The 11,461-nt window shown below is 28.8% G+C and overlaps 1 protein-coding gene across 1 annotated transcript; it reads right to left on the minus strand.

The window, feature by feature from the left end:
- Positions 1–31: 31 nt before the first annotated feature.
- LOC106786518 (nuclear pore complex protein Nup98-Nup96) lies at positions 32–10,943 on the minus strand. The gene is made up of 30 exons (XM_014747992.1): positions 10,656–10,943; positions 10,226–10,324; positions 9,907–10,131; positions 9,554–9,796; positions 9,083–9,301; positions 7,431–7,514; positions 7,120–7,299; positions 6,861–6,985; positions 6,466–6,778; positions 6,145–6,325; positions 5,892–6,003; positions 5,684–5,824; positions 5,321–5,604; positions 5,002–5,246; positions 4,633–4,881; positions 4,299–4,552; positions 4,067–4,207; positions 3,869–3,977; positions 3,609–3,743; positions 3,324–3,512; positions 3,071–3,247; positions 2,718–2,947; positions 2,376–2,616; positions 2,144–2,281; positions 1,783–2,059; positions 1,447–1,710; positions 1,038–1,349; positions 847–944; positions 511–757; positions 32–428 (listed from the first exon to the last, which is right to left on the minus strand). Exons 2-30 carry the CDS (start codon positions 10,254–10,256, stop codon positions 227–229), a joined length of 5,646 nt encoding a protein of 1,881 aa, XP_014603478.1. The 5' UTR covers positions 10,257–10,324; positions 10,656–10,943; the 3' UTR covers positions 32–226.
- Between the last annotated feature and the right edge of the window lie 518 nt (positions 10,944–11,461).

The raw sequence follows: 11,461 nt of genomic DNA on the forward strand, positions 1-11,461 counted from the left end.
GATAAACTTAATATTAATGAAGAATATATCGTTTTAGTTATTAAAACTGTTGTTAGTTAATTATGTTATTTCTTGTTTTGAGAAAAAAAATCCTTAAGTATTATAAACAAACGAACATTACATTATTTATTGTTTTATAAATTATAAGTTTTTACCATTTTCGAACGGAATATAAAGAACTTATGTTCATATAGCACATTATTAAATTACCTTATAACAAAATAAACTATGCTTTCTGCGAAACCGCCTCACTTGCACACATATTTATAATTGGCCGTAACTCTTGTTGGGCATAATCTTCCGGTAATGGTAATTGCGAGATTAGATAAATTAATACCTTTAGCATCGGTGTATTTTCATTTGCCTGCAGTATAAGCAAATTTTTAGCTACGTGCAATGTTCTCTTTGCTATCTCGGCTTGACACAATCTGAAAATATTATTAAGATTATTTATATTTATATATAAATCAATTGTACACACATGTATAAAAAGTCAATATTATTTTTTACCTGTGTTTAGCAGTAAGACAAGGAAATTGTTCTATTTTTGAACATAATGACGTCAATCTAGGTTTCAACAATTCCAATTTATAATTTATTGCACAAGAATCGGAAGAATTTAATAAGTTTTGAATTTGCGTTGTGATTTCTATATAATCCCAAAGTAATTGTCCTCGATGAGGCCAATTACTAATTAAACTGCTACATTCTTCAGGTACCATTGGATTGAGCAAAGCTTGAAGATACTCGTAATTTTCTGTTTAAATAAATTAATATTCAAATTTAATTTTACTCTCAAGTTATAAAATAAATAATTAAACTATCAAACAGAAATTAGTTTCATACCATTTATTATAGCATCGGCTGCTAAATGTTCAATAATAATTTCATGAGCCATATTCCACTGCTCCGCTTGTATAAAATACCATGCTGCTTCTCCATACCTGAAGTATTTAAACGTTATTTAATATAAGTATAAAAATATAAATATATTCAATATAAATTTAATATGATTAAAATAAATTTGTAATAAGTACCTTTTACTAACACGACTTTTCATGGCTTTGGCTTGATGAATCCATGCCGATGGTATGCCTAACTCTTCTTTTAAAAATTCTTCTTGTTTAATATATTCAGGAATGTCATCTATCTCTACATGTCTCGCTAATAAATCTAATACCGCAGTACGTCTACGCCCAGCATCTTTTAAATGTAATATTACAAAAATAGCCCAATGCCATAAGCCATATCCCTCTAATTGAGTTGCAAAATTAATATGCGTCAATGCTGTTACGTATTCGGAAAGATGCGAATAACCCAAACTGAGTAGTGTTTGTTGCATCAACCAACTGTAAAAGAAAAAACCAACCAATAATTTATTTTAAATATAAATCTAAAAAAAGAAAAATATATATATATATATATATATATTCCTGTGCAAAATACCTGAGTCTGTAATCAAATGGATCTAGGGTATATGTTAATGGGTTCAAAAGGTTTTCCATGGAATGGTTTCCAGTACAATATAATTTTAATATATGAAAGCATAAATCGTATACTGATTTTTTATTATTTATTTCTGGATCATATTCATTATTTTTGTATTCAGGTTGTGGTATTACCGAATATGCTTCAGTGGGATCAACATTAAATGATCCTTCATACAATTCCAAAACATCTGTTATTGAAGCAGTTGGAGAAGACAAATACCTGTGGATAAATTTATTCAATTATTAAGTAACTATACATATAAAATGATTTTTTAATAAAGTATCGTCTTACCATAAATGAACAGCTAAAGCTCTCTTCCATTCAAGTCCTTCGCAAATATTGATGGTACCATGTTTGCTAGAAATAAGAGGCTCGCCAGCTATTAGAGTGAATAACTTTAACCGATCCATAGAAAGATTTTCATCAACATCCAAATCTTGCCATACTGCAAGTTGCTGTTTCACCATTTCTTTTACAGGTAATCCACTTCGCAATTGTGCCATTAACAGTGCTAAGCAGTGGTCTCCAACTTTTCTAGCTATTTGACATGCTTCTTCCAATCTTAGTGCTTTTAAATATTAAGAATATTATAATTAGTTAATTCATGTCCAAAGGATATTTGTTCATTATGTATATGCATAAATATACATACCAGTAAGCAGTGAAAGTATTATTTTATCATTCGTTTCAAGATCAACAATTTCTTGTTCTAGAGTTTCTTTAACAACACTTTGGAGCCATTCACCTACAGCTTCCCTTCTTACCATTACATTATGATGCTTAGCATTTCCTACAATAAACAAATTATATATATTTGATACTTTACATATCTAATTATATTTAAAAAAATATAATATATATTTATAATGAAAAATATAAAATACCGGTGGATATGTTTATGTCAGGGAGATCTCCCCAAAGTGCCATACATAATTTAAATACTGTTTTAGTATATACCATCATAGGGTCTGAAGAAAACTGTTCAGCTAATTCTTGAGCTAATTTGCTATGATAACTCAAAGTAGTACTAGCTGTTTCTGTCGCTACGTTAAAAGTTGGACAATCTCCTTCGTGTCCCATAATGCAATTAGCAAGCTGAATTTTTAAGTGTCTTTCTACACTTTCCTATGAACATTTTATAATAAGAAATAATAAATAAGATCACAATTTGTATATTAAAAAACATTTTATTCGTATTAGAATATTTAACACATTTTAAAAGTTACCTTAAACATCTGAATATATTCCGGTTCTACTCCATTACCTCCCAAAATTTGTAAACGTTGCACGACATTCATTGAAGTTGTATCACCTGGTATACGACCACATATGTAAGATCCCAACTGATCAAATGTACCCTGCAGTGGTATTTTAGCTGCTTGTTCTTGTGTACTTAAAGAAAGCAATGTCAAGCCCATACCCCACCTTGATCTGAATATTCTTCCCATTTGTATACCTGTATAAATAATTATATGATAATTACGAAATTAATTAAAAATAGGGATCTATAATATTTTATAGTAATAAAAATAAAAATAGATTGTTTTGTAAAAAAGTAAAATATTTAATAATACATTACCAAAATCTGCTGCACAACGAAACTGTAATTTTTTCAAAATAGATTCTGATAGTGGAATTACTTCTGATTGGCATCTTATAATTTTGGTGATTGGTTTTATTGAAGGGTCAGGGAAAGGTTTATTAAAAATAAATGTCTGAATACTAGTAATGCCACTTGTTAATTTAGATTTTGAATCTATAATAATAATTTTAAAAAATGTAGTTACATCATTACATTAAAATTGAAGTTAAGGTAAACGGAAAGATCTTACGAATAGTTGTTTCATTGAGCATTTGTTCTTCATTAGTTGATAATGATGTTTGGGAAGATATAAAATTAGATCGTAATATTGGGGTATAAATAGTCGAAATACTTTGTCGATCGATTTTGGAATCCATATTAAAAAATTTGTTTGATAAATCTTTCCCTGTTAAAACTGGCAATGTTTCATGAACTGATTCTATAAAAAGAATTTATTTTTTTGAGTATTATAAAATTACACTATACTATTGTATAGTTTTATCCTTTACTTATTATTATGATTATAGAATATTACCTTGATCCATTTCTTCATCGCCTGTATCAAAAAAACTTGCTTTCATTAATTGCAATTTGTGGGAATCCGTACCAGTAATTCGTGCATAAGCTGTCGTAGGACTGATTACAGATTTTTTCTTGCCACTATAATTTCCTGTAAAATTTCATATTTTTAAAATTATTTATTATAATAATATAATGTACGAAATTCTAATGCAAATATTAGAACTATAAATATTATATAATAATCTTCTATCAAAAGATATGAATAATACTCACTGGAATTAGACAAATCATGATCCGTTCCTAAAAAATCACACTCCATTTCTGAAAGTCGTGTCTCTCCTGCTTTTAAGTTACTATCTAACGCGATAGCACCATTTTTACTCTATGAAAAAAAAAAACAAAAATTAGATTAATTTCAGTTCATATTACATTGTATATGAATAATTACAAAAATAATTATTTAATTCTCACCAAAGATTTTTGTTGCTCCACTTTGTCGGGTAATTGTTGTTGCAAATTAGCTATTTTTAATTTTTTCACATCTGTTTTAGGTGGCACGTTATTATCTTCCTCATCTGAATCGCTTAAGCCATATTTTGAGAAATGATCGACCTAAAAAAACGAATTTAATGAATAAAAAAAAAAGAAAACAATTACATTTGTATATATAAATATTTGTATCACAAATATTTAATTTACTTACCTTAAATACCCATGATCCAGTTTCTGGGCGATATTCAAGAAATTTAGTATCGTGTTTGGCTGATACTTTACGTAATTTTTCTTCATAATTCATAGCAGCTATTCTATGTGGGTCCGTAATTGGTTCATGTCGAGTTTTATCGTGCGGCCATACTTTCTCCAATGTAACTTGAGCTTTTCGATTTAAACCTTGACCAATTGGTGGTTTTTTTTCATCATCCGGATAAATTATAACTTCTTTGTGTCGAAAGTGTACTACAAAATAAAATATGTGATAAGAAGTGTGTAAAGAGTAGATAAAGAGTCTTGTGAATTGAAAATGTTTATAACTTTACCTATTTCATCTAAATTTAAACCATATATATCAAATGAATCTGGAAAATAGACATTGCCATATCCATCACGTACTACAGTAAAGTTTGGTACTATACAAGTTTTAGCACAAACATCAACATAATCATCTAATTTATCCAGCGAAGGAATTGTATAATATCCCACTCGTTGGAGTGTTACTTGAGCTAAATTATTGGACCAATTATTTTGCGACGAGGACAATAAATTCGCATCTAATTCTTGGCTTGTATCTTAAATAACAATAAATAATGTTTTTAAAATGTCTTCAACTTTATATATATTATTTTTTTTAACATCATTTATATTTCATTGTAAATATAGTAATATTATATCTTCCTGATGATAAATACCTGTAATTTGTGAAGTTAAATCAATTGAACTTCTATCAACTAACGATCCACTCAAAACTGAGTCTGGGAAATTAGCTATATCTGCATCAGATTGATTGTTTAAATTATTGTGAGCATTTAACTCAGATATTGTATTGTTTATTATTTCTTGTGAATTATTAGATTCAGAAAATGGGGATCGTTGTCCCTCGAATAATTCATCATCGCATAGTGATTTTCCTTTTCGTGGAAAAGTTGATCTCAACCTATTAATGAAATAAAAAATAAAAGAATATGATATAAAATGAGAAAAATATTTAATTAATTTTTTTAGTCTTACCATGATGTAGATGATTTTCGATCAGATGAAAATTGTTTATTTGTTTCTACATTTTTATTTTCTTTATCAACAGCTTCAATACTGCTATTGTGTAAACTGGAATTATCTAATCTCTCTTCCCTGCTATCATTCTTTGCATGAGATTCAGAATTTTCATTTGATGACTCTGTAGTAGAATTTGTAATTGGTTTAGGTCGTAATACCAATCGTTTTGCATTTGGTCGTGGTTGAAATGCTTCTGATAATACTGGATCTTCTTCTTCAAGACCCTCAAATAATGATTTCTATAAAAATTAAAATAAATAAAAAAAGATATTATAAAAATCAATTTAAAACAAAATTATCGAGTAATAGTTAATATACCTTGGATAGCTGAGTATTGCTAACCATTCTTGTTTTAAGTTTTGGTGATTTATTGCTAGTTGCCACCTTATATTGTGGGCTGTTTAACATCCTAGATGCTGCATTTGTGGGTTTTAAAAGCTCTTCAGTTTTCCCAGATGCCTAAATTATAAAACAATGATGTACTGTGTGATAACAATAGATTTTTAAACTACTATTTGATACTTACTGGTAATAAGTTTTTCAATAAAGGTGAATCACCAAAAGGTGATGATACTAATGCTAAAATTTGTTCATGTACAGGAACGTTACCAGAAGGTTTTACTTGATTTGGTGCTAATCTGTAACACATAAGATATTAATGATTTTTTTCTCTTTTAAAGAGAAGGAAGAAATCAGAAAAAAAATAAATCAAAATACGCCTGATCTCAACGATGTTCGTAAACAATATTATACAATTATGAAATAATAATTAAACTTACCCACTAAGTAAACCAGTTCCTTGTCCAGGCATTGTATTATTTGTCCCAAAAGCAAAAGATGTTCCTCCAAATGAACCAGGATTATTAAATGTAGTATTTCCTGTATTTCCGAAAACTCCAGATGGTTTTTGCTGACCAAATAGCGTTGAACCACCACCTAAATTTAAACCTGTATTGGTGCCTAAATGAAGAAGTAAAAGATTGGATCAGTTACCGTATAAATTGCTATATTATTTAATATCAAATTATATAGGATTATGTATTGTAATATGATAAAAATTTTTAAAACAGATGTCACGTATAATTGAATTTAATCATTACCAAGACCCGTAGAAGGTGTACCAGTTGAACCAAAAGAAAAACCAGGAGATTGTCCTGCTGGTTTAAATGATGAATTAAATAGTGAATTCCCAGTATTTTGGCCTGTATTAAAACCTGTATTAGTCCCAAAGCTCAAAGGTGCTGGTGTTGAGCCAAATGTTGAAACTCCAAATCCGGTCATAGCAGGTTTTGTATTAAACAAAGATGTCCCGCTATTGCTTACGGATGTTTGTCCAAAATTTGTAAAACCAGTTCCAGTTGATGTCGCTGGTATATTAAATGCCGATTTATTTTGACCAAATAATCCGATTGTCTAAACATATGAAAGCAAATATTAATTATAAATAATGTATAGAAAATTAATAAATAAAATACAGTATTAATATTATATTTACCTGATTAGGTTGAGTACCAAATGTAGATGCAAATCCTGTATTAGGGGTAGTATTAATATTGCCAAAACCTGTGCCAGCAGTTTGGTTAGTATTATTCGTTGGAAAAAGTGACGTCGGTGCTGCGGCTGTAAATGCACGTGAAGTTATTTATTTTTATGCTAATAATAATTAATTAATTTATTTAAATCTAATATTATTACATATAATATAATCGCCTGGGAATGTTAAAAAGTATTTTGAAAAAATGTTCTTTACTTACTACCAAAAGGTTTAGCTTGTGTATTATTGCCAAAAAGATTTGTGTTAGTAGTAGAATTGAATCCAAAAGTATTTGCTGTTGTTGCTGGTTGTCCTCCAAAATTTGTCATTGGCTTACCAAAAAGATTATTGGATCCAGACTGACTAGTAGTCCCAAAACCTCCACTCATTCCACTAAAACCTATTATAATATAAATAAATAAAACATAAAGTAACAGTTCAATTCTATGCACGCATGTACATATACACATACACGCGTATACACAATAGGATAATTAATACAATTTCATAAAAATTATTTATAATATATACCTGTTGCAGCAGTACTAGTGCCAGCTGCTGTATTTCCAAAAGGAGAAGGCTGCGCAGCTGACCCAAAAAGCCCAGTATTTGGTCCTGTTACATATGTAAATCAAATTCGATGCCAATTTATTAGTACTCAATTCAAAATGATTACGATAATGTAGTCTATATATCGGGATAGTCACTTAAGACCGGCCACCCGATATATAATAACTCTTACAATTTTACTGATAGGAAAACATTTTTCAAGTAAAAATTGTTTGTTATTGAGAGGGACATCATGCTACGGGGAGCATTTTTTCTCAAGTAAAGGCACATAGGATATTTGAAATGGAACCATCCATTTTTGAACACCTACAATTGTAGCCCTTTCCAAGACAATTATAATGGTCATCGAGTATTCAAGCTTTCATGGATATGAAAAATTTTTATTTAATGTTAATATTTCCCAAATAGAATATGTTTGACTTTTTATTTTTATTTTTGTCCTCTTAGCTCTTATCTTATTCAAATACTTTTAATATGTCTCATTTTTAACACATTGTTTACCAATTACAAGTTAACTCGTGTTAGCAGATGCTTTATATGATTGTGATTTTAAAATTAATATTGGAAGACAATTATGAATCTGACATTAGATTAATGAAATAGCAAAAAAAAAATTTAATAGAATCTGATAGTAAAAGTGATTTTGAAAAAGAGAAGAAAATTATTAAAAGTTATATAGAACATATTTACAAAGTTCAATTTTAATTCATTACGTATAAATAAAGTATATCGAAGTGTCTTTAGATTCTTGCACTTTCATATTACATTAAGAAATAATAGCCAATGACATGAAATAGCTTTTAAGTAAAATTACCGGTCAACAATGTGTTAAAATACAAATACTTTTTTATTTTTCATTAACAGAACGTTGAATTGTGTAAAATATGATTTTTGATAACAACAAAGTGATTGTCTATTACCATTTTTAATAGAAAATTTGAAAATCGTTGAATTGGACGAATGTAAAATCTTCAATGGATACAAAAATCACCAGATTTGATACCGTTAAATTTCTTTTTAAAAGATAAATTTAAAGATGTGTATTGTGATGCGTCGACTACTTAAGGAAATATGAGAAAAAGAATGCAACAAGCTTGCATTGTAATCGACGAGAACACATTTAAATGTATAGAGTTTTAAACAGTGTTTAATTGTAGGTGGTCAGCATTTTGAACATCTGTATCATGTAACCCAGATCACGATTAGATAATTAATATATCAATAATAATATTTCCGTTTGATATATTTAATAGAACGAGTATTTTATTTGGGAGACATTAATGATAAATTTAAATTTTACAACTTTTATATCTATGAGCTTGAATACCCGATGACCGTTAAAATTGTCTTGGAAAGGGCTACAATTGTAGGTGTTCAAAAATGCATGGTTCTATTTCAAATCTCCTACACGCCTCTACCAGGGAAAAATATTCCCTGTAACATGATGTTTTCCCATGATAAGAGAAAAACTTTTAACGAATTGTTCCTATCATTAAAATTGTAGGAGTTAATCGGATGGCCGGTCTTTAAGTGACTCATCCGACATATCCACGTATGTTGTATATAAATCAATAATTAAATATTTTAAATAATATATTATTGTCCTTATATACCTTGTGGACCTTGGGGACCTTTTCGACCAACCGAATAATCTTCGAAACGTAATTCCTCATACGATTTGTTCTCATATTCCTTCATTGATACAATGCAACAATGCCGTCCAGATATGCTATGAGCTGTACCATTTTTTGTCATAGAATCTGTTGTTATAAGTGGCGTAAATTTAACCACTGTCCCTGTCATAGCTGTATTAGCAGGTGTACTACTAAAACCTTAAGATATACATATATATATATATATATATTTTGTACAGAGATATATATATATATATATATNATATATATATATATTTTGTACAGAGATATATATATATATATATATACATATATATATATATATTTTGTACAGAGATATATATATATATATATATACATATATATATATATACACATATACATACATATATTAATAGATAAAAATTCTGATTAGTAATTAATAACAATATTATTTTATATATGACTTACCAGTAGTTGTACCAAATAGATTTGTTGTTCCAGTTGTATTAGTTTGACCAAAAGGTGTAACTTGTTGAGTTGTTGGTTGTGGTTGTCCAAATAAATTGTTGGAAGCTGGGCTGCCAAAACTGAATCCACCAGTTTTATTTCCTTGACCAAATGCAGACGTTGCTGTACTTGTCCCAAAAAGGTTTGGCGTTGCATTTTGTTGCGTACCAAATAGATTAGTATTAGTACTGGTAGTACCAAAAGCTGCAAACAAAAATAAGTCAATATTTCATGTTCATATATTTTAATTTATACTTGCTAATTTTCAAGAAAATATTTTTATATTTTTTAATAAATAAATAAAATAGACATACCTCCAAAAGAAGGCTGAGTAGTGGTCTGTTGTCGAAATGCTGGTGGTGTAGTGGTATTGCCAAATAATCCACTAGTCGAAGAACCAGCGGGTTTTGAACTGAAGAGTGAAGTATTACTGCTGCCAAAGACTGGAGTTGTACCGATTCCAAAACTAGTCGTTGTAATTGGTTTACTGAATGCGGATTGACCAAAAGGACTACTTTGAGTAGCAGTATTAAAACCAGCTAAAATTATTAAATAATATCAATGGAATATGCTATGAAATGAAAAAAAATAAAAACAATATTTATTATAATTCAATGAATAAAATTAACATACAGAAAGATGTATTTCCAGATTGTCCAAACATTTTTATTCAATGTAATTAGCTTCACAAACTCTAACAAAGTTATATTAATATTTGCCTTTTTAGAGAACCTATAAGAAAAAGAAGTATTTTAAATCAATATTTTCATATTTTTGTTTATGTTGGAAGGAAAATAATATTGAGCAAGATTGCACAATAAACACTCTAATGGCATCAGAAACGCCTATGTATGTACGTATACAATTGTATAACATGTGTAACGTATATTACGTGTATATCGCGTATAATGTATATATGTCCTATATTTGTCAGCAGTAACTAACAAAACAAATTAAATATTGATTTGTAAACAATAAAATAACTTTATAATACTTTAAATACGTTTACAATGAAATATGAATAATATTTTATGATTGTAAGACTGTAAGAAAAATTGCTTACCTATTATTACCAAGGCATTGCCTTGAATTAAGATTGCATTTTTAAATGACTATTTTAACAAAAATTATTAATATATATTTACAAATAAAATGCGTATAAACACGCAGTAAATTTGTTATCACTGCAACCCACGCTTCGTAAACAATTATAAACGTACTGTCGGGATTAAAGATGGAGAATAGCACTACACATGTATACCAATCTGTATATATTCTAATGAAATATCACTAGAACGAAAATAGTTACTTTATAGTGACTGCACTACTTGACTCAAAAATGTTAACATGTTTCGAAAAAAACTGATACAAACTAAAGTGTTCTCTTTCTTAATGAAATATTTAAATCATTACTTATATTTTCTTCTATGACTATCACAAAATTCGATTTATTCGTTTAATTGATCAACAATTTCAAAGAATTATAAATTGAATTGACTTAACAAGTATACACAAGAAGACACTGCTAACAATAAGAAAAAACTTTTTCTATCTGATTCTCGCACTCACGAAACCTATATACAAGGAGGACAATCGCAGTGTTATAAATGTGTCTACGTATACACACTATGAGACGATGATTTCTATTGCCACTAGAGAGCGCGCCGATTCGACGAATCAGATAAAAAAATAAAAAACATCAAAGAGAACTATTTGTTTCACTTGTTTATTTATAAAATCACACGTACTTAAATCTGAACTCCTGAACACTACCGCCGCCCTCGTGGAGAATTATCGTACTCGGTATTTACTTATTTTCAACAACACAAATTCGACGAAAACACGTATCTCGATCGTCCTCCTTGTATA

This window comes from Polistes canadensis, unplaced genomic scaffold (genome assembly GCF_001313835.1).
Source record: "Polistes canadensis isolate GaletaPanama2010 unplaced genomic scaffold, ASM131383v1 scaffold_3, whole genome shotgun sequence".
In the NCBI taxonomy this organism is placed as follows: Eukaryota; Metazoa; Arthropoda; class Insecta; order Hymenoptera; family Vespidae; genus Polistes; species Polistes canadensis.